Here is a 26,375-nt window from a genome sequence, read left to right as displayed (position 1 = left end):
ACGGCTGTGCCCCCCCCCATCACCACCACCACCATGTGCCGCTATGGGGCTGTGTGCCCCCCCCCACTATTCCGGCGTGGGGCCCCCAACCCCACGGGCAGCCCCTGTACTGCCCCGAGGCCGGGCTGTATGGGGGGGTTGGGGGGGTTGGGGGGAACCCACAGCTGGTGGGGAAGGGGGGGGTGGGCAGCGCAGCCCCCCCCCCCCCCCCCCCCCCCCCCCCCCCCGACCCCCATCAGTCCTCCATCTGAGCGCGTCGCACCATCAGCTTCTGTGCCAGCTCCTCTGTGATGTGTGCTGCGGGGGGCAGTGGGGCAGAGTAGATCCACTTCAGGGTTCACCCCCTCCCCCCCCCCCAGCAAAGCCCCCCCCCCTCAACAAACCCCCCCCCCTCACCTGCAGCACTGTGGCCGTGGGGCAGCGGTGGGCCGCGCCGTGGGGTCGGACGGGGCGCTGTGCGGGGGGGGCTGCCGGCACCTGCAGGGGAGCGCAGTGGGGGTGCAGTGGTTGCCGCCCCCCCCCCCTCCCCAGGCCGGGCTGTGCCCCCCCCTCCCCCCCCCCCCCCCCCCACTCACCCTCTCTGATGGGGGTCTGCAGCGCTGCGCTCCGTGGGGTCGGCGTTGGTTTTGGCAGTGGGGGGGGGGCTCTGAAGCGGCGGGGCTGCGCTGGGAGGGGGGGCCGGGGGGGGCCGGGGGGGGGTTTGCACGGCCCCCGCATCACCTCCGAGCCTTCACCGTCTGCTTCCACCACCTCTGAGGCAGAATGGGGGCATCACAGCCCCCCATCCCCCCCCCCAACCCCCCCCCCCAAACCACCCCGCAGCCCCTTCACCCCATGCAACCCAAATACTCCCCCTCCCCCCCCCCATAAACTCCACCACGGCCCTCCCCTGCCCCACATCCCCCCCCCCCCCCACCGTCCTGCAGCGCCCCCTGAGCCCCCCCCCGCTGCCCACCCAGCCTCGCGCAGTGGTGGCGGTGCAGCGGCTGCAGACTGCCTTTGCTCTGCTCCACGAAGTACTGCACCACCTCATCCAGCGAGGAGCAGTAATGCTGCAGGGAGAGGTTATGGGGTCATCTCCCCCCCCCTTCCCCCCCCCTTTCCCTCCCCCCACAACCGTGGGCCCCCCCGCAGCTCCCTCAGCCCCACTCGAGGGGGTCCCGACCCCACAGCGCGTTGCCATTGAGCCCCCAATCCTTTGCATCCCAATCCCTGGGGGTCCCATCCCATAAATCGTTGCTATTTGGGTCTCGGCCCCTGGGGGGTCCCAATCCCACAACTCCGTGCCATTGACGCCCCAATCCCGGGGCTCCCGGCTCCTTGGGGGTCCCGACCCCCCCCCCCCCCCCCCCCCCCCCACTTCCCCACCCCTTTGCTCCCAGCTGTGGGGCCGCCCTTCCCCATGGGAGGTCTCAGTCCCTGGGGGAGATCCCGACCGGAGGGGTCCCCATCCCCGATCCTCAGCCCGGAGCCGGGGGGGGCTTTGGGGGGGGGGCCGTCTGTGGGTCGGCCCCACGGCGCTCACCGGGGCGTCGACGTCAACGAGGAACCCATCGCCCGCGCCGACCACCCTGTAGTGCTTCAGCACGGCGGCGCTGCCGGGGAGGCGACCTCAGCGCTGCCGCCGACCCCCCCCCCTTCAAGGAGACCCCCACCCCGCGGCCGCCTCCGGGCACGGGATAAGGGGGGGGTCCCCGCCGGGGGTCCCGCGGCGCTCACCCGTTCCGCAGCTGCCGGGTGCTGACGGAGAAGCCGCGGCCGTGGCTGTGCCCGCCGGGTCGCAGCACGACGTTCCCCCCCCCCGCGTTGCGCTCCAGCAGCTGCTCGGCCTCCGCGCGCGACACGGCGAAGAAGCAGCTGAGCGTGCGGGGGGCGGCGGGGGGGGCAGCGCCGTGAGCAGCACCGCCAACCGCAGCCGCTGCGTCACCCCGCGCCGGGCGCCGTGACCTCGAGTGTCACCCCGTGCCGTGCCATGGCAGCCTCAGCCGTAGTGTCACCCCAAGCCGTGTAGTGTCACCCCAAGCCATGCCAACCCACCCCGTGCCATGGCAACCTGAGCCATGCTGTCACCCCAAGCCATGTAGTGTCACCCCAAGCTGTGTCACCCCAAGCCACGCCAACCCACCCCCTGCCATGCCAACCTGAGCCACCTTACTTCACCCCAAGCCATGTAGTGTCACCCCAAGCCATGTCACCCCAAGCCATGTAGTGTCACCCTGTGCCATGTCAACCTGAGCCGTAGTGTCACCCCAAGCCATGTCACCCCAAGCCATGCTATGTCAATCTCAGCCATAGTTTCACCCAAACCATCTCATGTCACCCCAAGCCCCGCCAACCCACCCCATGCCATGGCAACCTGAGCCATAGTGTCACCCCAAGCCGTGTCACCCCAAGCTGTGTCACCCCAAGCCATGCCATGTCAACTTGAGCTGTAGTGTCACCCCATGCCATGTCACCCCAAGCCACACCAACCCAAGCCATGCCATGTCAACCTGAGCCGTAGTGTCACCCCATGCCATGTCAAGCCAAGCCATGCTGTTACCCCAAGCCAAGCCATGTCACCCCATGTCATGTCACCCCACCCCAAGCCATGTCAACCTGAGCCATGCTGTCACCCCAAGCCATGCCAACCCACCCCATGCCATGTCAACCTGAGCCACATTACTTCACCCCAAGCCATGCAGTGTCACCCCATGCCATGCCATGCCATGTCAACCTGAGCCATAGTGTCACCCCAAGCCGTGTCACCCCAAGCCACGCCAACCCACCCCATGCCATGTCAACCTGAGCCACCTTACTTCACCCCAAGCCAAGCCATGTCACCCCATGTCATGTCACCCCACCCCCATGCCATGTCAACCTGAGCCACCTTACTTCACCCCAAGCCATGTAGTGTCACCCCACCCCATGCCATGTCAACCTGAGCCGTAGTGTCACCCCAAGCCGTGTCACCCCAAGCCATTTCACCCCAAGCCATGCCATGGCAACCTGAGCCACATTACTTCACCCCAAGCCACACCGTGTCACCCCAACCCAACCCATGCCATGGCAACCTGAGCCATAGTGTCACCCCAAGCCACACTATGTCACCCCAAGCCACGCCAACCCACCCCATGCCATGTCAACCTGAGCCACCTTACTTCACCCCAAGCCACGCCGTGTCACCCCAAGCCATGTAGTGTCACCCCACCCCATGCCATGGCAACCTGAGCCGTGGTGTCACCCCAAGCCACGCTACCCAAGCTGTGCCGTGTCACCTCGAGCCATCTCATGTCATCCCCACGCCATGCCGTGTCACCTCAAGTCACAGTATGTCACCTCAACTCGTGCCATGTCACCCCAAGCCACGTCATGTCCCCCAAGCCATGCCACCCCAAGCTGTGCCATGTCAACCTGAGCCACACCGCATCACTTCAATCCATGCCATGTCACCCCAATCCATTCCATGTCACCCCAATCCGTGCCATGTCACCCCAATCCATTCCATGTCACCCCAATCCATTCCATGTCACCCCAATCTGTGCCATGTCACCCCAATCCGTGCCATGTCACCCCAATCCGTGCCATGTCACCCCAATCCATGCCATGCCACCAGGCCAGCCTGAGCCACATCATGCCACCCCAAGCCATGCTGTGCCACCCCAGGCCATGTCACGTCACGTCACCCCAGGCCATGTCACACCACCTGGAATCACAATGTCCCCCCCCAAGCCATGCCGTGTCCATCTGAGCCACAGTTCCACCCCAAGCCGTGTCACCCCAAAGCCACGTGGTGTCCCTCCAAGCCATCCCACGCCATCCCAAGCCACGCTGTGTCACCCCAAACAGCGTCACCCCATCCATCCCAGGCCATCCCAAGTCACCCCACTCCATGTCACCCCACTCTGTGCCACCTCAACCTGAGGACTGTGACATCCCCTTCCCGACCCCCCCATCCCCTTCCCGACCCCATATCCCCTTCCCGACCCCACGTCCCCTTCCCGACCCCACGTCCCCTTCCCGACCCCACATCCCCTTCCTGACCCCACGTCCCCTTCCCGACCCCACATCCCCTTCCCGACCCCCCCATCCCCTTCCCGACCCCACATCCCCTTCCCGACCCCACACCCCCTTCCCAACCCCACATCCCCTTCCCGACCCCACACCCCCTTCCCAACCCCACACCCCCTTCCCGACCCCACGTCCCCTTCCTGACCCCCCATCCCCTTCCCGACCCCACATCCCCTTCCCGACCCCCCCCTTCCCACCCCCACTCACGGGGGTGCTGCTGCTGCCCCCCCTCTCTGCGCCCCGCAGCGGTTCTCCCTCTCCCTGCGCAGCGCCTCCTCCATCTGGAAGATGTGCCCCGGCAGCAGCTCCAGGTCTGTGGGCAGCTCCAGCTGTGGGGGGGGGGGGGAGGCCCGGTGTGGGGATGCTGAGACGCGGGGGGGGCTGCGGGGGTCAGCGGCGCCCACCCACCTTGGCCATGGTCAGGATGAAGCCACGCCACATCTCCTGCTCCTGCGCGCTGTCCGCCTGCGAGGGATGGGGGGTCGGGAGTGCCCCCCCCCCCCAGAGCCTCTGCACCCCCAACCCTGTGCCCCCATCCCTTAACCCCACCCCCTATCCCCCCCCCCCCCATTCTGTGCCTCCCCACATCTGCCAATTCCCTTTTGTGTCCCCCCATTCCTCACTCCCCCCCCCCCCCCCCCCCCCCCAGCGCCCCCCGAAGGACCCCGAGCCCCCCCTCAACACAGCACCCTCCATGTCCTCCCCCACCCCCCCACTGCCCCCCCCTCACCTTCAGTGTCACCTTCTGATCCCGCAGCTGGAGGATGAGGGCCCCCCCCCTCTTTCTGTACCCCCAGCAGCTCATTCAGGTCCAGCAGCTCCAGGGGCTGAGGGGGGGGAGGGGGGGGGCAGCCGAGCCGTGGCCCCCCCAGTGCCCCCCCCACACCCCCTCCATTCCTTCACCCCCTTTGGGGGAGGTCTCAGTCTGGGGGTCCCAACGCTGTGCCCACCCTCTGCGTGGCCCGGGGGGGGGGGGGGGGATCCCAACGGGGGGGGTCTCGAGGTGGGGGGGCGCAGAGGTCCCAATCTTCTCCTCCCGCGGCTCCCCAACCCCGGGGGTCGCACCGCGGGGGGGTTCTGACCTCGAGGCCCCCACCCCAGAAAAGTGCCACCCAGGGGTGTCCCAGCAATCCCTCCCACCCCCCCAAACCCCAATTTTGGAGAGTCCCAAACCCACCCCCACCCCACCGCTCCCATCCCGGGGGTGCCCACCCCGGGGGGGTTCCCACTGCTGGGGGTCCCCACCTCCTGAGGCGCTCCCAGAGGTCGCGGTGTGGGGAATCCCCCCCCAAAAGACCCCACCCGGGGGGTTCCCCTCCTCCGAGTCCCACCCGCGGACCCCCACCCCAAAAAAGTGCCGCTTCGGGGGTCCCCACGAGGAGTTCTCCCCCCCCCACTGCCCTCAACCCGCGGTTCCCACGGGGGGTCTCCCACCCCATCACCCCCCCATCCCCACACCTGCTGCTCTCGGGGCGCCCCATAGAAGCACAGCGCGGCGCCCCGCAGCCCGGCCCAGCGCCTCCTGCAGCTCTGCGGGACGGGGGGGCGTTAACAGCGCGCACTGCGCACCTTTTGGGGTTGGGGGGGGGGGGGGGGGGGGGGGGGATGGATCAGCGGCCGCCGCTCCGCACCTCCACCTGACCCCGCAGCCCCCGCACCTCCACGAAGCCCTCATAGCAGTGCGCCGGGGGGGCCATGGCCACAGCTGCGGGGCCCCTCCCGCACCGCCGGCACCGCCCCGAGCGAAGGGCACTGCGGGGCGGCCCTCCGCACCCCACCTCCAACCACCGCCCCCCCCATCCCCCCCCCCCGCTCCGCAACACCGGGACACGGGGATGGAGCCCCGCAGCGCCCCGCAGCGCCCCGCGCCGGGTGCTGCCCCCCCCCCCCCCCCCCCCCCATCCCCACGCTCAGCACCGGTGTGCGGTGCCCCCCCCGCACCGCTCGGGTGGGGGCGGAGCTCGCGGGGCCGCCCCGTCACGTGGGAACGGCGCGGGGGGGGAACGGCGTGGGAGTATGGCAGGTAGGGGGACCGCAACGGGGGGCGCTGCGGGGCGGGGGGGGCGCGGGGGGGTAACGCACAGCTGCGTGCAGCGCCGGGCGGGGGCTGCCCCTCCCCGTGCCCACAAATCCCCGCATCCCCACCCCGCGCTGCCCCTCAGCCTCGTGTCTGCCGTCCCCATATCCCCACATCCCCATATAGCCCCATATCCACATATCCTCATATATCCCCATATATCCCCATATCCCCACATCCCCATATCCACATATATCCCCATATATCCCCACAACCCCATATAGCCCTGTGTCCCCATATCCCCATGTCACTGTGTCCCTGTATCTCTGTATCCCTGTGTCCCCATATCCCCATATATCCCCATATCCCCATATATCCCCATATATCCCCATATATCCCCATATATCCCCATATCCCCATATATCCCCATATCCCCCCATATCCCCCCACATCCCCCCATATCCCCATATATCCCCATATATCCCCATATCCCCATATTTCCCCATATATCCCCATATATCCCCATGTCCCCATATCTCCATGTCACTGTCCCTGTATCCCTGTATCCCTGTGTCCCCATATCCACATATATCCCCATATCCCCCCATATCCCCCCCATATCCCCATATATCCCCATATCCCCACATCCCCATACAGCCCTGTGTCCCCATATCCCCATATATCCCCATATATCCCCATATATCCCCATATCCCCCCCATATCCCCATATATCCCCATATATCTCCACATCCCCATAAAGCCCTGTGTCCCCATATCCCCATGTCACTGTGTCCCTGTATCTCTGTATCCCTGTATCCGTGTCCCCATATCCCCATATATCCCCATATATCCCCATATATCCCCATATATCCCCATATCCCCAAATATCCCCATGTCCCCATATCTCCATGTCACTGTCCCTGTATCTCTGTATCCCTGTGTCCCCATATCCCCATATATCCCCATATATCCCCATATATCCCCATATCCCCCCATATCCCTATATATCCCCATGTATCCCCACATCCCCATATAGCCCTGTGTCCCCATATCCCCATATATCCCTGTATATCCCCATGTCCCCATATCTCCATGTCACTGTCCCTGTATCCCTGTGTCCCCATATCCCCATATATCCCCATATATCCCCATATATCCCCATATATCCCCATATCCTCATATCCCCATGTCACTGTCCCTGTATCCCTGTCCCCCCATCCCCATATCCCCATATATCCCCATATATCCCCATATATCCCCATATATGCCCATATATCCCTGTGTCCCCATATCCCCATGTCACTGTGTCCCTGTATCCCTGTGTCCCCATATCCCCATATATCCCCATATATCCCCATATATCCCCATATCCCCATATCCCCATGTCACTGTCCCTGTATCCATGTCCCCCCATCCCCATATCCCCGTACCGTGTCCCCATATCCCTGTACCTCATGTCCCTGTGTCCCCATATCCCCGTCCCCACATCCCTGTATCCCTGCATCCCATTATCCCCACACCCCCCGATCCTCATTTCCTTCCACCCTCACACCCCCGTACCCCCATACTCCTGTATCCCCGTGTCCCCATATCCCCGTATCCTTGCACCCCAAGTCCCCGTACCCCCGTGTCGCTGTCCCCCTCTGTCCCCATATCCCCCCATCCCCTCTCCCCCCCTCCGCGTTCCCACCCCCGACGTCCCCATTTCCACCCCGCGGCGCCCTCTGCGTCTCCCCGTGGTTGGGGACGCCCAAAGGCGCTGCCCCCAAAGGGTGGGGACGCCCCACTTGGGGTGGGGGTGATGCTCTGTCCCCGCCGCCCCACAGCGCTGGCGGCCGCCTCCCCGAGCGGGGATGAGTGTGCGGAGGAGGAGGAGGATGAGCTGGAGCCGGGGCTGGAGGAGGCTGAGCCGGAGCCCGGCAGCGCGGCCAGGGCAGCGGGGGGGTCCCGGGGGGCTGTGCTCACCCGGCGGGGCATCACTCTGCGTGTGCTGCTCCGCGATGGGCTCCTGGAGCCGGGATGTGGGGTCCTCTCCATCTACTACCTGGTGAGGGCAGGGGGGTGTGGGGACGTGGGTGGGGATGGGGGTGTGGGGCATGGATGGGGACTTTGATGGGGATGTGGGATATGGATGGGAACGTGGATGGGGACATGGATGGGGACACGGATGGGGGCATGGATGGGGACATGGATGGGGATATGGATGGGGACATGGATGGGGAAAGGGATGGGGACTTGAGTGAGGACATGAATGGGGTCATGAATGGGGTCATGGATGGGGTCATGGGTGGGGACATGGACGGGGACACGGATGGGGACATAGATGGGGGCATGGATGGGGTCGTGGATGGGGACACGGATGGGGACATGGATGGGGGCATGGATGGGGATATGGATGGGGACGTGGATGGGGAAAGGGATGGGGACTTGAGTGAGGACATGAATGGGTTCATGAATGGGGTCATGGATGGGGACATGGATGGGGACAGGGATGGGGACAGGGATGGGGACAGGGAGGGGGACATGGGTGAGGACATTGGTGTGGGTATGGATGGAGACATAGTGACAGGGACATGGATGAGGACAGGGATGGGGACACGGATGGGGACACGGATGGGGACATGGAAGGGGACACGGATGGGGACACGGATGGGGACGTGAGTGGGGACATGGAAGGGGACACGGATGGGGACAGGGATTGGGACAGGGATGGGGACACGGATGGGGACACGGATGGGGACAGGGATGGGGACATGGAAGGGGACAGGGATGGGGACAGGGATGGGGACACGGATGGGGACAGGGATGGGGACAGGGATGGGGACACGGATGGGGACAGGGATGGGGACACGGATGGGGACATGGAAGGGGGCACGGATGGGGACACGGATGGGGACAGGGATGGGGACACGGATGGGGACACGGATGGGGACACGGATGGGGACACGGATGGGGACATGGAAGGGGGCACGGATGGGGACACGGATGGGGACAGGGATGGGGACACGGATGGGGACACGGATGGGGACAGGGATGGGGACACGGCCCATATCAGCCCTCCCCGCTCCCCCCAGGGCAAGAAGTTCGTGGGGGACCTGGGGGCGGACGGGGCCATCACGTGGCAGGAGACGGGGCAGGTGTTCGGCTCCCCCAGCGCCTGGGCCACGCACTGCAAGCGCCTGGTGAACCCCGCCAAGAAGTCGGGCTGCGGGTGGGCCTCCGTGCGCTACAAAGGGCAGCGGCTGGACCAGTACAAGGCTGCGTGGCTGCGCCGCCACCAACCCCACGTGCACAGCGAGGAGGTGGGAACCCAGCGGTGTCCCCGAGGAGGGGTCTCGGGGGGTCCCCGTGGGTGTCCCCCAGGAGGTCCGTTGGGGCGTCCCCGGCGAGGTGCGTCGGGCTCCAGTTGGTGTCCCCAAGGACAGACCTGGGGTGTCCCCGTGGGTGTCCCCAAGGAGGTGCTCTGGGGAATGGGGAGGGGTCTCGTGGGGTCCCTGTGGGTGTCCTCAAGGTGGAGCCTCGGGGTGTCCCAGGGCATGGGGTGTCTCCGTGGGTCTCCCCAAGGAGGTGCATCGGGTCTCCATGGATGTCCCCAAGGAGAGGCCTGCGGTGTCCCCGTGGGCGTCCCCAAGGAGGTCCTTTTGGGTGTCCCCAGGGAGAAGCCTGAGGTCTCCACGATGCCCCCATGGAGGTGTCTCAGGTCCCCATTGGTGCCCCCAAGAAGGGGCCCGGGGTGTCCCCCTCGGTGTCCCCAAGGAGACGCCTTTGAGCCTCGGGATGTCCCCATGGGTGTCCCACGGAGCTGCCTCGGGGGGTTCCCATCGATGTCACCGAGGAGGGTCCTTGTGGGGCCCTGGGGTGGGCACGGCCCTCAGCCCCCTCCCGGCGCTCCGCCCCAGGCTCTGCCCAGCGAGGGAGAGGAGGATGAGCTGCCCGAGGAGGAGGAGGAGGAGGTCGGGGACGGCCGAACGCCCGCAGCGGAGCCGGCAGTGAGCAGGAGGACCGAGGAGAGGAGCAGGAAGCCGCCGGGCCGCAGCGCTGCAGAGCAGGGTGGGCAATGGTGGCAACAACGGGGCTGCAGTGCTGGCAGCGGGGGGAGGGTGGGGATGGTAATGGGGTTATGGTGGTAATGAGGATGTGACGGTGGTAATGGGGTGATGGTGGTAATGAGGATGTGATGGTGGTAATGGGGTTATGGTGGTGGTAATGGGATGTGATGGTGGTAATGGGGTTACGGTGGTGGTAATGGGGTGATGGTGGTGGTAATGGGATGTGATAGTGGTAATGGGGTGATGGTGGTGGTAAGGGGATGTGATGGTGGTAACAGGGTTATGGTGATGGTAATGGGGTTATGGTGGTGGTAATGGAGATGTGATGGTGGTAATGGGGTTACGGTGGTGGTAACGGGATGTGATGGTGGTAATGGGGTTACAGTGGTGGTAATGGGGATGTGATGGTGGTAACGGGGTTACAGTGGTGGTAATGGGATGTGATGGTGGTAATGGGGTTATGGTGATGGTAACAGGGATGTGATGGTGGTAATGGGGATGTGATGGTGGTAACGGGGTTATGGTGGTGGTAATGGGGTTACAGTGGTGGTAATGGGGATGTGATGGTGGTAACGGGGTTACGGTGATGGTAATGGGGTGCTGAGCGTTGCTGTGCTGAGTGCTGCTGTACAGAGCCCCCCCTGGGGAAGAGGCCGGAGAGCAGAGCCCGGGCAGCCGTCCGCTACTGCACGCTGGGCACGCGCGACGCAGCCAGGTGGGGATGCGCAGCGTCGGCGCTCAGCCCTGGGGTGGGAGGGCGGGGGGGAGCGGGGCTGCGTGTGTTGCAGGAGCCCACAGACCCTGGTGGAGGTGACGTCCTTCGCAGCCATCAACAAATTCCAGCCCTTCAACGTGGCCATCTCCAGCAACGTCCTCCTGCTGCTGGTGCGTCCCCCGCCCTGGGGGGGACTGTAGGACCCTTTTGGGGGTTCCATGGGCGCGTTCCCTTTTCCCGTAGGATTTCCACAGCCATCTGACGCGCAGTGAAGTGGTCGGCTACCTGGGGGGCCGCTGGGACACCAACACGCAGCGTAGGCAATGGGGGGGGGGGGGGAGCAGCCCCCGGCACGGCCACCCACCCCCCGTCCCCGCAGTGCTGACGGTGCTGCACGCCTTCCCGTGCCGGAGCCGCCTGGGCGACGCTGAGGCTGCGGGCGCAGTGGAGGAGGAGGTAAAGCAACGCCCCACCGCCCCCCAGGTGCCCCCCTGACCTCTGGTATTGTGGGGGGGGTCCGACGTTATCCGCACGGCAGATCTGCCAGAGCCTGTTCCTGCGGGGGCTGTCGTTGGTGGGTTGGTACCACAGCCACCCCTTCGGCCCCGCGCTGCCCTCCCTGCACGACATCGACACGCAGATGGACTACCAGCTCAAACTGCAGGGCAGCGGCAACGGCTTCCAGCCCTGCCTGGCCCTCATCTGCGGTAAGCGCCCACCCCTGAGGGGGGGCAGGGGGTCGCAGCCCCCCCCCCCACTTCCGTCAGCCCCCTCTCTCCTCCCAGGGCCGTACTATGCTGGTAACCCCGGCGTGGAGTCCAAGATTGCGCCCTTCTGGGTGATGCCGCCGCCGGAGGTGAGCAGCCCCCATCCCCTCCTCGGGGCGGTCCCAATGCAGTGCTGGGTTGGTGACCCCAGGAATGACCCCAGAAATGACCCCATGGGTGACCCCTCCCCTCTCATCCAGCAACGGCCCAACGACTACGGCATCCCCATGGATGTGGAGGTGGCCTACATCCAGGATGGCTTCCTCACCAACGACGTCCTGCAGGAGATGGTGAGCGTGGGGCAGCGGCTGAGTCCTCACCCCCAAACCCAGGCTGTGTCCCCGCCCCCCCTCCCAGCCCTGGGGACCACCTCTCCTCTCTCCTTGTTTGCTGTGGGGGTCGGGGAGCACTCGGCCCCAGCGCAGCCCCCCGCCCCCCTCCGCAGACACTGCTGGTGGAGTTCTACAGAGGAGCCCCGGACCTGGTGAAGTTCCAGGAGCTGTGGAGCCACGACCAGACCTACCTGGATAAGCTGAAGGTGGGGATCTACCCACCCCGCTCCTCCCAGCAGCTGATCAGAGGGCTTTGCTGCACCCCGGTGCGGAGCAAAGCACAGAGTGCACGGGGTGAGCCCAGCCAGCAGCTCCTGTCCGCAGGGCTCCCTGGCCTCCCGCACCCCCAAGGATCAGAGCTTCGCCCACATCCTGGAGCAGATCTACGGCCTGCTGAGGCACAGCAGCTGAGCAGGAGCTGCGCTGGGGAGCAGAGGCTGCGAGCAGCACTGCAGGGATGCAGCACCGCCTGCTGTGCCCAGCGAGCCAACGGAAGGACCCAGAGCCAGCAGCGGGGGGCACGGGGGCAGAGCAGGGTGGGGGGGCTCCTGGGGGCCCAACGCTTACAGTGCGACAGAGTGTGGGGAAATAAGGGAGGAAACGCAGCCTCACCTCTTACACAGACAGGGATGGGCTCACGGCCCTCTGCCCCGGAGCTGCAGGCAGAACGTCTCCATTCCATGCCCACACTGCCAAAGACCGCGGGAAGAAGGGACCGTTTGTTCGCCATCAACTGCTTTTATTGTTGTGGAAAATGGAATGTTTCACTAACAGAAACTTCAATGCCGACCAAGAACACGTTCATAACAAAGAGAGGAAACCAATCAGCTGAACTGATAGAGCGGTTGGCTACGATGTGGCAGCAGCAGCCTTGCTTTTCCGTCATCGCCAACTCAAGTTGACCCTGCTTAATAAAATCCACCACCACCGTCACTTAGTATTAAAAAATAGATATATTTATGTATATAGCTCTGTGTTCGAAGCGCTCTCAGTAGCGGCGGGCGAAGCGCGGTTCGGTCGCTCTGTGTGTCCGCTCCTGGCCTGCAAACCCCCCCTGCACTGCAGCACTCGGCGCCACGTGGCTCTGGTTTGGGCCCTGTGTGAATCCTCCACGCCTGCGAAGGAGAGCAGAGAGGTCGGAGCGGGACGGGGCGCAACGGGCGGCCGCACGTCTCCCAAAAGGCATTCGCTCCCGTTTTGGTTCGGTTCGGTTTGGTTGGTTTCCTACTGGCAAATCCACACTTGAGTTGAAGCTGAAAGTATGGCTCTGCGCTTCGGAAACGGGCATTTCTGCCTTAACTGAGCTGTGCTGGTGGGAACGGGGCGGCTCCTTACCCTGCCATCCCTCCGCGGTGCATCGCATGGCCTGGTCCCGGCTGACCAGGCGCGCCTCGATCACCACCTGAGCAGGGAAACAGGAGAAAGAAAAGGTGGGGGGAGGAGAAAGGCCTTCGTGCTGTCCTACCAGAAAAGCCAGATCATCCCCAGAGCTCGATTTGCTTTCTCAGTAACGCCGTTAAGGTCCGTAGGCTTTAATTACCACCAGAAGTTGAGCAGCGTAATTGATAGAAAGACCACGATCACACTGGGAAGCAGCAAGTGTACCTTGCCATCTCTCATGATCCCGTCCCATCACTCCTCCAGCCACATTTCCCTGCCATGAACGATCTTGATGCCCCTCTAACTTTCGACCATGATCTCCCCAGTCACGTCCATCTCTTAAAAAAATAAAAGAAAATCTTCTAGGTGCGTCCCTTATCGGTGTGTCAGCACAGGAGGCGTTACTTGCAGAGAGAGCCACGTGTTTAGTGCACAACAGAGTGGATTAGACGTGGACCAACCAACCAACCACTGCTCCCCTGCTGGCGTGCCTGCGTAGAACCCGACGTTACGCATGTGGGACACGTCCAGCCTGACCACTGACTTGCAGAGGAAGCACCAGCACACCTCAGCTCCCCCCAGTTACCTCCGCCTGCTGAATCCCTGAGTTCTACCTATGAGCGCTACTCCTGTGGGTGCCCCCGGGCAGCTAACAGCACTGAGCCTCATCCGTAAAAGGGAAGCCGCTTACAGAGAGCCCCTCTGCACCCTTCAATTCCTCGCGCGTCCACACCAGAGAGAGGCCCAGAGGAACTGTGAGGACAAAGGGCCCGCACCGCACGGCGCTGCCATCACCCTCTGAAGGTTTCCCCCCTGCGAGAACGAAGCACCAACACAACGCTCCCTGGCGTGCCGAGCACTAACCGGGTCTGTGGGGGAATCCCTCTCCCTTCGTTCATCCTCCGGTCAGACCCGTAACCGCCCCAACCATCGCGGGATTCCCGCGCGTGGCGCTCGGGCCCCCCGTGCCGCTCATCGGGGTAGTGCTGGAAGGCAAGCAGGACAGTTACAGCGTCAGCCCACACCCATCCCTGCCCTAACAGCAACGCCGCAGCTCCTCGGAGGGCGCTGCGGTACGCAGTTCCAGGGAATAAAGCAGCAGCCGCCCCCCGCTTCACTGGCCCCGCTGCTGGGCCTTCTGCAGCTCACTCCGGGCACAGTTTGGCTGCAGAGCACAGCTCTGCACCACTCCTTGGGGGGTGCAGACCTTTTCTTTTAACACAGCGTCTGCCCTTTTCCTCCTCTGAAGAAAATCTCTTTCTATGCACCATTCAGGTGAGGAGTAGAGGAAAGAACCCTCACAGTGCTGCCACATCACAGACCCGGGGCTGTGAGCCCATCACCACACGTCACCTTACAGCCAGAACAGACAGCGCAGCTCCCAGCACTCAGGACGTGATGGAACACACGCTCGCCTTAAGCCCAGCAGCTGTTCCATTTCAGAACAGGTAACACTGTGCTGCTTCTGCTTTGGAACGTGTGTAAAACGAAGCCACCATGTGGATGCGACCCACCTGCCCATCTCGGTCTGGTATCCCTCTCGAACCTTCTCTTCTGGAAGGAAAAAAAGTTTCAGTTAAACCAACAGCCATAATCCATAAGCAGCACTCAGACCTTTGTGTTTGGAAGGCTGGAAGTCTGAGAACCCAGCATCTGTTCAGCTGTAACATACTGAAGTTAGCTTTGGTTTCAGGACATGCGTACAAAGAGACCAAAGTAAGACTTATAGCGGTGAGTAATTCAGGTGACACTGATGCAGTCAGCAGGACAGGGCCAGACCTGGAGCCAAGCAAAGTGAACCTACCAGCATCAGAAACACGTTACAAGCAAAAGTAAAATGGCACAGCTCCTCCCACAGCTCCTTAGAGAGCAACCCAAAGTGCCCACAGCGCTTCTGCGGACTGTGGGGTTAAAGTCGATGTAAGCTACGCTGTGAAGGAGTAGGGAACGTGTTACAGCAAAAGGAAATTGTTCCATCTTGGATTAATGAGCTCGGATTCACAAATCAGACATCCACACACCCTGAGAACTGTAGGACCGCCCCGGGCACAGCAGACCTCTGTGATACACACCGAGTGGTGCAGACACAGAACTGAAGTATGCATGAAATCAGATGCAAGAAATGCATGAGGCTCATTTGTTTTCAGCACTGTTCAAGCCACAAGTAAAGCAGAAAGGCACTGAGTTTCCTTCAGGGTATGGGAAGGACAGCCTGTCTCGTGCTGACCTGTCCAAGGAATGATCCTGGTATCGGCCGCGGTCCCTGTGGTCGAAGTCATGGAAGCGGTCCTGGCGCACAAACTCAGAGTGGTATCTGTCATCCAACGCCATTCGCTTCGCCTCTGGCCAGTATGGATCATCTCGTCTGCAAGACAGGAAACCAATCTCGTACAGATTTCCTTTCTTGATCTCCTGAGCGAGACCTTGAGATCAAACCGCATTCAATCCCATTATTCGAACAGTTATTTTTGATTTGTAATTAAAACCTCAGGACTGGAGTCAGCTGCATCACCACCACACGAGAAGCAGAACCTCAGCAGGGGCAGACATGAGAACAAGCACCTCCTGCTGGCGCCCCTGCTTTACGGGTTAGATTCCCAGAACCATCCAAGGTTGGAGAAGATCTTCAAGATGAAGTTCAACCATCAGCATAACGCACCGGGTGTGTCACTGAGCCCCCACTGCCATTCCCACACATCTCAAATACCCACAGGGATGGGGACTCCACTTCCAACACCTGACCACCCTCTCCATGAAGGAATTCTGCTTCATTTCCAATCTAAAACTCCTCCAGCACAGCCTGACATCGTTTTGCTGCATCCTCCAGAGTAGTGTACGTGCGGGTGGACGCGGCCAGATCCCGGTACCTCACTGCAGTTGGTTACCTGCCATCATCATAGGGCCTTCTCATTGCTGACCGCCGCTCCTGCTCGTAGCGCAGCTGCTCCTGCTGACGCCGCAGCTCTTCCCTCTCCCGCTGGATTCGTTCCTGCTCTCTCCTCCTCTCCTGCTCGATGTGCATCCTTTCCCTCTCCAACCTCTCCCTCTCCAAGCGCTCTCTGTCCAGACGCTGCCTTTGAAATTCAAGTCTCTCCCTCTCTCTCTGCAGCCTCTGCCTTTCATCCCGCTCGTGCATGGCCTGGAGGCGCTGCTCTCGTTCTCGCCTTTCTCTCTCTCTAGTTGAAAGGAAGACATTTGTTTTTCAGTCAATTATCTCCAATCATTTTGAGTGCTTCTATTAGTTCACCTTTCGAAACAAGAATTATGTTCTTCTCACTACATGATTAAATATAAACGGTCTCTTCTCAACCAAACCACAGCTGCTTAATAAGAGTCCAAAGGAAGTTAGGCATTCTACATCAGGAAGTCAGTACCTCCTCTAAGTTGGGCTGAGAAGGTTTTGGTAGAGCACAGGGTGTCCTAACACAGAACTCTGACAAATGAAGTATTTAGGAGGTATTTAAAAACCTTCAGGCAGAACACAAACATTAGGAACACTCAATTCTGACTAAGCAGAACATGTGAGCTGGGAGTACCCGCAGCAGTGAGCACTCACAGCAGCCTCCTCAGAAGCACAAGCTTAGAGACGACCCGCTTCAGTACAAAAAGCCCTCACAGCGCTGCACAACAGCTCGCTATCAGAGGGACCTGAGCTCCAAACGTGGAAGGGCCCACACAGAACCCGGTCTGACACACAGCTGAGGGGCACCCAGAGCAGTGCCCCCAGCACTCACCGGCGCCTCTCCGTCTCCCTGATCTCCCGCTCTCTCTGCCGCTGCCGCTCGCGCTCGCGCTGCTCTTTGATTTTATCAAAGGACAAGATATCCTGCTTCTCTTTGCTCTCAGATTTGCGGTCCTGGCTCTTTGTGCTCTGAGGGAAATCAAAGCAATACGTTTAGCCGAACGCAGAGCGCTTCCAGCCAGATTTCCCAGGCAAAACACCCACTCTGTGTCCACTCAGAACACTCAAACCCTCCTGGAGGTGGACGACGTGGGAATTACACAGAGAAGTCAGGGAGAAGCACCCAGACTTTGGCTAGACCTTCTAGTGAGTGGAAGTGCATATAAATATTAGAGGCACATGACCTGCCTTGAGCTGGTGGTAAATGATACAGCACTGTAAAGGTCACCGGGCACCACACTCGAAATGGATCATCTTAACACCATTGTCAAATTACATTTCTGCTTCCTCAGCCACAGCAGCAGTGACTGTGAGGTGAGGCACCAGCATTTACCTTCACAGCACAATTAACACCATAGCGCTTCATTAAATATTGCTGAAGGTCAACTGCTCCCCACACACAAGGCAAAAAACCCCGCAGCCACACCACAGGTAAAGTTATTCACACCTGCTTTTACAGAGAAGCGTCCATGAAGCCGTGCTTACCCTCTCCTTGGAAGCAGATGTCTTCACACTGATAACAGGCTCTCCTTTAGATTTATCCATTACCACTGTCCTCTCGGTTCCTCGACTTGCTAGAAAGCAAAGGCACACAAGAATAAATACTCCTCCGGACGTTCAACGTTTGCCACAGTTAATGAACTACAAACTTCTTCACAGCAGCTCACGCTGCACCAATACTTCCCAAGGAGTGTACTTGTGAACACACCTGATTTGCTCGCCCTGGACCGATCGGAGGCCCCAGCCTTCTGCTCCTCTTTCTCCTTCCCTTCTTTCTCATCCTTGGAATCTTTATCTGATTTCTTTGCATCGTCTTTTTTGTCAGCCTTCTCCTCCTTTTTAACACCAACAGACCTGCAGGCAAACTTTGCTTTAATAGGAGACCTGACAAGAAGTGCCGAGTAACCACTCCTACTGAGCGAGTCAAAACAAAAAGGCATTCCAAACACCACTTCCGTGCTGCAGAGCACTGACAGCATGCCAGGCTGCACTTGTGCACGTGCTGCAGAGCAGCAAACAACACTGAGCTAAGGCTGCCTGAAGGTGAGAAACCACAGATGACCCTTCTCAATATCTGGAGAGCGAGTGCTAGAAATACAAATCCCCTCCACTGCAACTGAGCTCATGCATGGCACAGGGAGAAGGGGCTCACCCAGCTGCAGGCTGAGCTCCACTACAAGAGAAGCTTTCACAAACACATACTTGTGCATCTGACATGCAGGAGTTTAGCCTGCAGCTCCTTTACCAGATCTCTGGTTACTTTATGAGGTATGTAAGGCAAAATGCCTCTTTCAAAAGGAAAAGACCACGTGAAAAACAAAGTATGGGAACACTGCTTACTCATCATTCAGTCTATCAGAAAACAGACAGATTGCCAGGAAGATCTGTCAGTTCAGTCATAGTGGTCTTTGCAGCCTTAATGATTCTAAGCCCATTTAGTCCAACCACCAAAGAGCAGAACAAATCCAAACCAGATGAGGGGACAAAATTCTGATTAAATTAAATACTGGTTGCTGTGACATTATCTCACGCAGCTGGTGTGCTCTGTTACAGAACACTACAGCTCTCCCTGTTTTGTAACAGAGAGCCCCCATTAAGATGCACTTCTGGCTCTTTTTCCAGTATGACTCTCACTCCAGATGCAGCAAGCAGCAAATCATGACTTACTGCAATTACTGCCCCCTCTTCTCACGTGGCTGCATTTCAAATGAGTGGTCTTTAAACACAGGAAAATATACATTAAAAAAAGAACACACAAAACACTTTACTTCTCAGATTTGGAATCTGCAGAATGGTGCCTGTCTTTTTCCTTCCGTGCTTCGCCTTCCTTTCTGTCTGAAGGCTTTTTCCCAGCCGGTTCATTTTTGGCCTAGAATTTCAGCAAGAAGCGTTTTTAACAATAAAACACAGGCATTAACATTCCACCTTTCGTTCCAACATCCTGCCACGTGAGAGCTACCGCCGACCTTTTCCACAGAAATCATCTTCCCGTGCAGCTCTGTCCTGTGGAGATGATTGATACATTTGGTGGCTTCTTCAGACGTGGACATCGTCACGAAGCCGTAGCAGCGCGCGCCGGGACTGCGAGCGTTTGTCACCACTTTTGCACCGACCACCTGCAGGGGAAAAAAAGACATTCTGTGTTTGTAGAAACAAAGGCAAATTAACTCTAACCCACCACGTGAGCAGCTCTGTTTACTGGTGATAGCAGAGTGCACGCTCGGTTTTAATGCAGAGGGGACATTCTTGGCATACAACGCCTCGTTGGCACTCTAAGGCAGCAGTATTAAGCTCATTTCAGAGGCAGTAAAAGATGGGATATTATTTTAACCTGGCTCACACACCGCTGGGCCCACAGCGTTCTTAAAGTGCCTCAACAAAGCCCGACTTCACCGAATATCCCAGAATCCTGAGATGGTTTGGAAGAGATCACAGAGTAACAGAACGGCCCGGGTTGCAAAGGACCACAATGATCATGTGGTTTCAACCCCCTGCTGTGTGCAGGGTCACCAACCACCAGACCAGGCTGCCCAGAACTGTGGCACTGATTTGATGATACAGCTGTTGGTAGAGATGCCACCATAAAAACCACACTCAAAATTGATCCTTAAGGTGCTGAGCAGGTAGCTAACTTAAAGATACACTAGCAGGAAAATAATGTAATTCATCTGCCTTTTCTTAGGAGACGTCTCTGTTGGTTTCTATCCTCAAACGCCTGCAGGTGAGTGCACAGTGCCACAGACATTTCACATCACAACCAGAGAGGCAGGAGGAAAGGGAGGTGGTCTTGGAGAGAGCTCCCCTCTGTAAGTGCTATACTCACATCCAGAACTGCCTTAATTTTAGAGCAGCTGAGCAGAGATTCTCCAAAAGCACCATTTTCCTTTTGTCCCATCACAGACAACATTATTTAGGAGATTTACTACTTTCAGACAGAGAGTTTCCACAGAATACAGGAAGAGTTCCATGCTTAGCCCACCCAGTCATCAGAAAAACTAGAAGCTAAGTCCTAGGTCACCCCACGGAACACATTAACCATCCGTCAGCTTGCACACCCACAACGCACCTTCCCATACTTGCTGAAGAGATTCTTCAAGTCTGTTGCTCTCGTAGAGGATGAGAGGCCACTGACCCACAGATTTCTGCCAGAACCACTGCCAGCACGGCCTGAGGGGAGGCAAACAGCCAAACATAAGAACCAACCCACAGCCATTTAAGCAAGAACACAACAGTGAGAAAACAACTCCACTTTCTCCCCTCCCGCTTAAACCTCTTTCAGTACAACGTTAATTTTACTGCTTCCAAACCATTTCCACTTGAAATCAGCAGATAAACTGCAGCCTTCAGCAATTAACTTCAGAATGCTACATCTGAATGTTAATGAGTTCTCACTCACACACAGGCCTCCTTATATTTTAATCACTTTGAAGAGAACAACAAAGTATTAAATGTTAATACAAGCTTTTTTCAGTTTACACTTCTATTTTTGAATGGAAAACAGCATACCTTTCTCATCTTTAGAGGCTTGCTTTGAATCTCTGTCCTCCTCAACAGAGCTAGAGACAAAACAACACATTATTCAACCAAGCATAAGATAAAGCGAGTCTAGATTGCACACTAGAATGTTATACCTACCAGTAAAAAATATTTCTGAAATAAAAAGGTACCACTGCAAATTTTTGGAAGAGTGACTGGAAATATGGGACTTGTATACTTAAGAAGACAATTAATGCTGTTTTGCAGATGACAGGAATTAGAGTAATTTAAGAAAACAACCTTTGAAGGTTGAGGAAGGAAAGAAATCAAACCCTCTGTGCTTAAAAAAAAAAAAGAAACAACAATTCTGCACAAGGAGAAATCAAACCGATTCTTTAGGAATAGGCTACAATTTCAGCAGGCGTGGTGGCCAATTGAAGGAAACGGCTTATTGGCATCGCTTAACGACCCGTGACAAAAGATAGCATCTGGTCTATAACGGAGAAAAAACAAACCTCTTTTTCTGATCACCGCCCTCACTGGCTGAGGACTCTTTAGTAGCGGGGGATTCCTCTGAATTAGCTTTGTCTTCTGCTTTCTTGCCATCTTCTTTGCTATCTTTGCCTTCCGGACCTGCGCCTCTCTCCGCTGTTTCCCCACTAGAGGCTTCCAGGCCTTGGCAGCGCTTGCTACTCTGATCGCTTACGCTCTCTACTCCTACAGAGTCAGAGTCCAGCTTCTCTTCCTCTATTGTCTGTTCACTTGTCTCCCCTTTTGCTACAACTAAACGCTTTGCCTCCTTCCTTGCCATAGCTTGTGCCGATTTGCTGTCCAAATCTAAAGCATCTTCCTCCGACTGAGCGGCACCAAGAGCGTCCTCTTCCTCTGCTAGCCTCTTGCCTGGCACCACGTTACTTGCTTCCTGTGCATGGGGCTGCTCCGCTTCGGAGGTTTCTTCGTTAAGGAGCTCAGATTTACAAGTTTCCCCCAAAATGTCGAGTATTTTCTCATTTTCTACGGATTTAACAGGAATAGAATGGCACAAGGTTTAATCACCAGGGAAATACAGCAATCACAAACGTGGAACTGGCATGGCTGCCACACTAACACCAAGAGAACGCCTAAGCTACACAGAGATTGGAAAACCCTAGTGTACACAGTGTTACAAGTACTACGCTCACTGCACTCTGACACACTACTGCATCAGCCCTCACACGTTAACAGGGAAGAAAAAGGCCCCCCCAGACTTAACAAAAACCTTCTGGCTCATCCTTGATCCTCTTTGTGGAATCGTTCCGCTCTGTTTCTTCTCTATTTTAGCTTCCACAGTCCAAGACGCTGAACTGAACATAGCAAAGCACTGAGAGTTCAATTTCCAGTTTTCTGTGGCATTCTTTTAGCAGACAGTCCAACACGAAACCTGGGCTTCTTCCGACAGCAGATGGGTGTTTGCAGTCCAGAAACCAAACGTGATCTGTAGGACGTTCCCATGATGGCACTGTATTCCTTCTTTCGAAGTCCAGCCACTCTTTACCTTCTGTTCTGTACCACAGCTCCCTATGCCCTGCACTCCTGTACTTAAGCTCACCGAACCCGAGTACAGCGTGATATCACAAGATCTGTTTTAGGTTCAGAACCTTTGTGTCTTTAAGGCTCACTCTTTAACTCCTTTGTAGTTCCACAGAACTATTTCATCACGTTAAATACACGTTTCCAAACAGTACTCATCCACAGATCTGGTGATATGACTGGGTTTCCAATCTCTATGACCCTGCACGACCTGGATTCTCCATCATAACAACGTACACTACAGTAACCGATTTAAAAGGAAACAGGGATACAAAAAGATTAAATGAAGAATTTAACTGTTTCAAAGCCCTGGATTTTGTTTGTTTTAATTTTTTTAAAAACAGTACCTGGCTCCAAAGGCAGCTCTTCAATTTCCTGTGGGGAAGGGGGAAGAGAAACGTCAGTAAAGCACAGAAGGCCAAGATGTTATCCAGCACAGAACACAGCCCGGCCCTCAGCTGCAGTTCTCCTGATCTCAGGTTTGAAACCACTGCATTTTAAGAAGATTTCTCACAAGAAGATTTAATGTTACTTTTTACGGTTTCCATTGTCTATGAAGATTATATGACACGTATTACAGCTCTTCGTTTGTAAAGAACAGGTCACAATTTACCTTTATTTCAATTAGCTCAGATGAAGCAGCATCAAAACTGTTTCCAACGTCTTCAACCTCCACCTGGAAAAGCGCAGAACAGACACCTCATTATCTATCAAATAATGGCACTGTGAGTGATATCTGGATGAGAAATCCAAGGCTGGAAATGGTTTTCACTGGCAGCTGATGTTACACAAAGATCTCTAGTGCCCAAAGGAAGCAATGAGGTTAAACCCTGACCGATGGCTGCCACACCGCTGACTGTAGCCCTCACTACCTCTGAGATATGGGATCCCTCACTAAAATCTTTTAAGAACGTCAATTCTTACTGCAGTGTTTCTTTTATTCTCTGTGGCAAACAGAGAACCAAGAAACCTCGGTGAGCAGAGGAGTACATACTGAGAAAAGACTGCAGGATTTGACCTAGATTCTGCTCGTTCCTCACTGAAACCCCCCCCCCAATGCTTTCTCAGCATTCACATCTGTCTTGAAGGCAAAGGAATGCTGGAGGATAGAGCTAAGTTTACTGCTGTAACTTCCAGAGCTGGGAAGGGAGAAAAAAGTACCCATCTGGGAAGTTTACAGGTCAGGCTGATGGAGCAAGGGGTGGACTTCCCCATCAGACTGCATACAAATAGCTTTCTTCAAGCATTTTGTGGTACGCTTCAGGAGGCAAACACTTCACTTAAAGGAGGTCATCTTCTACTACAAATGAGCAACAGAAGGGCAACAGCCAAACGTGGAAAACCAGCCTAAAAATACCTGTAAAACTTCATAAGTGCAAGGCCATATCTTGACAGAAAGAAACATCTAGAATAGATGTATGCTGCTGCACAGCTGAGTAGGTGAAACATACAGAGGCAAATAAGGCTGCAGTCTTTAAGTAAAAAAAAGATACGAAGATGAGAATGAAAGTACACAGTGATGCATTGACTTCAAAACATTGCTAAAATTCTGCTTCCCAGACTACATGTGACATATATGTACATATGATGCATACAAAAAAAAACACCAAAGCATTTTAAAATCAAGAATGATATTTCCCCAAATACGGAAAGGCATAAAAAGCAACGATGAAGAGAAGCAGTAGAGCCCCCAGTGGCTCCAATTACTCCTTAGCAACTGTTCCACTACTGAATTTGAAAAACAAAATGAAACAAACAAACAGAAAACAGGAAAAAATCTGATTCCACACACAGAAGAGATGCATACCATCATTACTGGTATTTCTCTTGATTCTTCTTTAATTTCTGAAAATTCTGGGGATGCCTCCAAGTTCCCTACAGCATAGTCTGTAGGCTGATCTGGAAGTTCTTTCATCTCTGCATCAGCATTTTCTTTACTATCAGACAGTGAGTCAAGAATGTGATCAGCACTGTAATCCTCTCCGCAATCTACAGCATTGCCATTATCTATTTCAGCTTCATCTAACACACTAATATCCATCATGTCAATATCTTGCAAGTTATCCAAACTTGCTTCAATATCCTCCTGTAAAAAGAAAGAAAAAGCATATATAGAAGTCACTGTAGCTTAGAAACAACGCTATTATTTCTTCACTTCCAACACAGCTCTGCATACCTGTCCGTCTCCAGAATCCTCTTCCAGGCCGTTGTCTTCAGCTCCCTCTTCGTCTGGTCTACGTCCTAATGATGGTGTTAGAATATAAAGTTACATACTTTTGTCACTACAGGTATTCTATCCTACTTGGCTATCCACTATCTCCTCATTTTCCAAAATCCAGTGTTTTTATGCTTTCTATACCAGTAAGACAGCACAGTGTGAGCTCTGATATGGATTTCAAGCACTACTACAGTGCACTCCTGATTATTTGCCCCATCTCAGCTTCTGTGAAGCTCCTTTCTCTTTTCTTCCTGTGAGGCCCTTCTCTCTTTTACTGCAGGGTCCTGTTCTCATTCTTCACTCCTTACATCTGAGTAGAAATTGCAGTTATTTATCTCAAATGTTCAATTTTTCAGAGGTGTTTGCAGGAAAGAAGAAAAAAGAATAATGTATAGTGATAGGACAAGGGGGAATGGTTTTAAACCGAGACAGGGGAGGTTTAAGTTGGATATGAGGAGGAAGTTTTTCACTCATAGGGTGGTGACGCCCTGAACAGGTTGCCCAAGGAGGCTGTGGGTGCCCCATCCCTGCAGGCATTCAAGGCCAGGCTGGATGTGGCTCTGGGCAGCCTGGGCTGCTGGTTGGCGACCCTGCACATAGCAGGGGGGTGGAACTGGATGAGCACTGTGGGCCTTTGCAACCCAGGCCATGCTGTCATTCTACGATAAGAAGGAAAACTATCCATATCCAAATCTGGTAAGCACTGTGACTGCAAAACGTTCAACAGCAGTGCCACAACTAAACTGAGCACGTTTCCAGAAGGAAAAGCAAACTGAGGGGGGGGGGGGGGAACAGCAAGATTCTGGTTCATGGTTTATAACTATTAGAAAACCCAAAGAGAAGAGGGGCAGAAACCCTCTCCAAACCCCCTGTACCTTTGCTGCTTCTTTTCGGAGTTCTCTTGATTGTGTTTTCAGAGACCACGGGTATTTCGTCAGGATTCCCCCCTTCCTCCTCAATGGCCTATGGGGGAACAGACAGCGATAGGCACTGAGACACCGCACGGCCTTCAGCCGCACCGGGGAGGGTCCGCATCCCTGGAGGCGTTCAGAACCGCACAGATGTGGCACTGAGAGCCTCCACAGCGGAGCGGGTCGTTAAAGGCCCCTCAGCTCACCGAGCCCAACCTTAACGGCTGTATAACTCCACCCGCAGCAGCGCACACGTACCGGAGCGCCGCCGCGATCCCTGCAGCTCTACCCCAACGTGAGGTATTCCGTGATTTGATGCCGTCTCCAAACCTTTCACCCCACACAAAGCACCCGGAGCCGCCCGAAGCTCCGAACGCAGCGCTGTGGCGCAGCCCCGCTCCCCTCAGCGCCGCTTTGGCGCCATTTTCCCCTCAGCGCCGCGCACGCGCCGTGTGAGCGCCGCCCCCCCCCCCTCCCGAGCCGTCCCCTCCCCCACACGCAGCGCTGCCGCTCACCTTCCTGAGCCGCTCCGTCAGGACGCTCTTGTTCCCACCGCTATCCAAACTGCGGCGCTTCAGCTCCGCCCGCAGATCGATCACGCGCAGCTCGCTCAGCCGCCGGGTTTCGGGCTCCGAGCCGGGCGTTCCGCACCCGCTCAGAGGCACATACTCGCCCTGCCCGGCCGCTGAGTGACTCTCCGCCATGGGGCCGTCGTTTCGACTAAAAACGGCGGGGTTAAAAACAACGGCGCGAACCGCGGTCACAACACAAAATGGTGGCGAAAGCGCTGAGGAGAAGGGGAGGGAGGGAGCGCAGCCCGCACGCGCGGAGAGCCCACAGCCCCGACTGAGGGGCGCCGCGCACGCGCAGGACAGGTGCCGCCCGCTCCGGAGTTGCGCATGCGCAGCACCGCGTTTGGGCCTCGCCGCGCACGCGCAGTGGTGCGTTTGGCGTCGCCGCGCAGCCGCAGTGCTCCCCACAGCGCAGGC

At 57.1% G+C, this 26,375-nt stretch overlaps 3 protein-coding genes and 1 non-coding gene across 18 annotated transcripts; 1 reads left to right on the top strand and 3 right to left on the bottom strand.

Moving 5' to 3' along the window:
- Positions 1-203: 203 nt before the first annotated feature.
- Positions 204-5,785, bottom strand: STAP2 (signal transducing adaptor family member 2). 4 transcript variants are annotated; one of them, XM_040653639.2, is made up of 11 exons: positions 5,682-5,785; positions 5,509-5,580; positions 4,781-4,877; positions 4,459-4,515; positions 4,258-4,379; positions 1,720-1,857; positions 1,526-1,595; positions 956-1,052; positions 576-752; positions 397-477; positions 204-297 (listed from the first exon to the last, which is right to left on the bottom strand). In XM_040653639.2, exons 3-11 carry the CDS (start codon positions 4,853-4,855, stop codon positions 236-238), a joined length of 879 nt encoding a protein of 292 aa, XP_040509573.1. In that variant the 5' UTR covers positions 4,856-4,877; positions 5,509-5,580; positions 5,682-5,785; the 3' UTR covers positions 204-235. The 4 variants fall into 4 exon arrangements, with proteins under 4 accessions (XP_040509573.1, XP_040509575.1, XP_040509576.1 ...); XM_040653641.2 differs by having other exon boundaries at positions 576-665; XM_040653642.2 differs by having other exon boundaries at positions 1,720-1,740.
- A 248-nt stretch (positions 5,786-6,033) lies between these two features.
- MPND (MPN domain containing) lies at positions 6,034-12,898 on the top strand. 5 transcript variants are annotated; one of them, XM_040653634.2, is made up of 13 exons: positions 6,034-6,073; positions 7,894-8,114; positions 9,142-9,369; positions 9,967-10,117; positions 10,750-10,831; positions 10,905-11,001; positions 11,075-11,147; positions 11,211-11,287; positions 11,370-11,538; positions 11,617-11,687; positions 11,799-11,888; positions 12,044-12,136; positions 12,255-12,898. In XM_040653634.2, the coding sequence occupies exons 1-13, from the start codon at positions 6,067-6,069 to the stop codon at positions 12,339-12,341; spliced, it is 1,446 nt and encodes a 481-aa protein (XP_040509568.1). In that variant the 5' UTR covers positions 6,034-6,066; the 3' UTR covers positions 12,342-12,898. The 5 variants fall into 5 exon arrangements, with proteins under 5 accessions (XP_040509568.1, XP_015155211.2, XP_046760586.1 ...); XM_015299725.4 differs by having other exon boundaries at positions 12,242-12,898; XM_046904630.1 differs by having other exon boundaries at positions 11,075-11,287.
- SAFB2 (scaffold attachment factor B2) lies at positions 12,653-26,234 on the bottom strand. 8 transcript variants are annotated; one of them, XM_004948730.5, is made up of 21 exons: positions 25,902-26,234; positions 25,351-25,438; positions 24,434-24,498; positions 24,065-24,343; positions 22,871-22,933; positions 22,605-22,632; positions 21,204-21,702; positions 20,719-20,768; positions 20,279-20,379; positions 19,179-19,328; positions 18,981-19,081; positions 17,921-18,066; positions 17,698-17,786; positions 17,045-17,181; positions 16,196-16,486; positions 15,538-15,675; positions 14,825-14,864; positions 14,175-14,296; positions 13,536-13,648; positions 13,266-13,332; positions 12,653-13,045 (listed from the first exon to the last, which is right to left on the bottom strand). In XM_004948730.5, the coding sequence occupies exons 1-21, from the start codon at positions 26,088-26,090 to the stop codon at positions 12,919-12,921; spliced, it is 2,883 nt and encodes a 960-aa protein (XP_004948787.2). In that variant the 5' UTR covers positions 26,091-26,234; the 3' UTR covers positions 12,653-12,918. The 8 variants fall into 8 exon arrangements, 7 of the variants coding, with proteins under 7 accessions (XP_004948787.2, XP_046760580.1, XP_046760581.1 ...); XM_046904624.1 differs by having other exon boundaries at positions 14,825-14,861; XM_046904625.1 differs by lacking the exon at positions 25,902-26,234 and adding an exon at positions 25,645-25,836.
- MIR1774 (microRNA 1774) lies at positions 15,831-15,909 on the bottom strand. The gene has a single exon (NR_035275.1). It is a non-coding gene; the product is annotated as a microRNA 1774 (primary transcript).
- Positions 26,235-26,375: the final 141 nt, after the last annotated feature.

Source organism: Gallus gallus, chromosome 28 (assembly GCF_016699485.2).
Source record: "Gallus gallus isolate bGalGal1 chromosome 28, bGalGal1.mat.broiler.GRCg7b, whole genome shotgun sequence".
NCBI lineage: Eukaryota > Metazoa > Chordata > Aves > Galliformes > Phasianidae > Gallus > Gallus gallus.
The sequence above is the reverse complement of the archived record's forward strand: the minus strand, read 5'-3'. Positions and strand labels throughout refer to the sequence as shown.

What these genes read in the sequence shown, in the direction of transcription:
- STAP2 (XM_040653639.2), bottom strand. Translation starts at nt 4,855, where the DNA reads ATGAGCTGCTGGGGGTACAGAAAGAGGGGGGGGGCCCTCATCCTCCAG. An exon ending in ATCAGAAGGTGACACTGAAG is followed by an intron (nt 4,516 to 4,780) that starts GTGAGGGGGGGG and finishes CATCCCTCGCAG; the next exon opens with GCGGACAGCGCGCAGGAGCA. An exon ending in GGGGCAGCAGCAGCACCCCC is followed by an intron (nt 1,858 to 4,257) that starts GTGAGTGGGGGT and finishes CCGCACGCTCAG; the next exon opens with CTGCTTCTTCGCCGTGTCGC.
- MPND (XM_046904629.1), top strand. Translation starts at nt 7,869, where the DNA reads ATGCTCTGTCCCCGCCGCCCCACAGCGCTGGCGGCCGCCTCCCCGAGC. An exon ending in CCGCAGCGCTGCAGAGCAGG is followed by an intron (nt 10,118 to 10,749) that starts GTGGGCAATGGT and finishes GCTGCTGTACAG; the next exon opens with AGCCCCCCCTGGGGAAGAGG. An exon ending in ACGACGTCCTGCAGGAGATG is followed by an intron (nt 11,889 to 12,043) that starts GTGAGCGTGGGG and finishes CCCCCTCCGCAG; the next exon opens with ACACTGCTGGTGGAGTTCTA.
- SAFB2 (XM_004948730.5), bottom strand. Translation starts at nt 26,090, where the DNA reads ATGGCGGAGAGTCACTCAGCGGCCGGGCAGGGCGAGTATGTGCCTCTG. An exon ending in AGGGAGACGGAGAGGCGCCG is followed by an intron (nt 16,487 to 17,044) that starts GTGAGTGCTGGG and finishes CCTTTCAACTAG; the next exon opens with AGAGAGAGAAAGGCGAGAAC. An exon ending in AGGCCCTATGATGATGGCAG is followed by an intron (nt 15,676 to 16,195) that starts GTAACCAACTGC and finishes CCTGTCTTGCAG; the next exon opens with ACGAGATGATCCATACTGGC.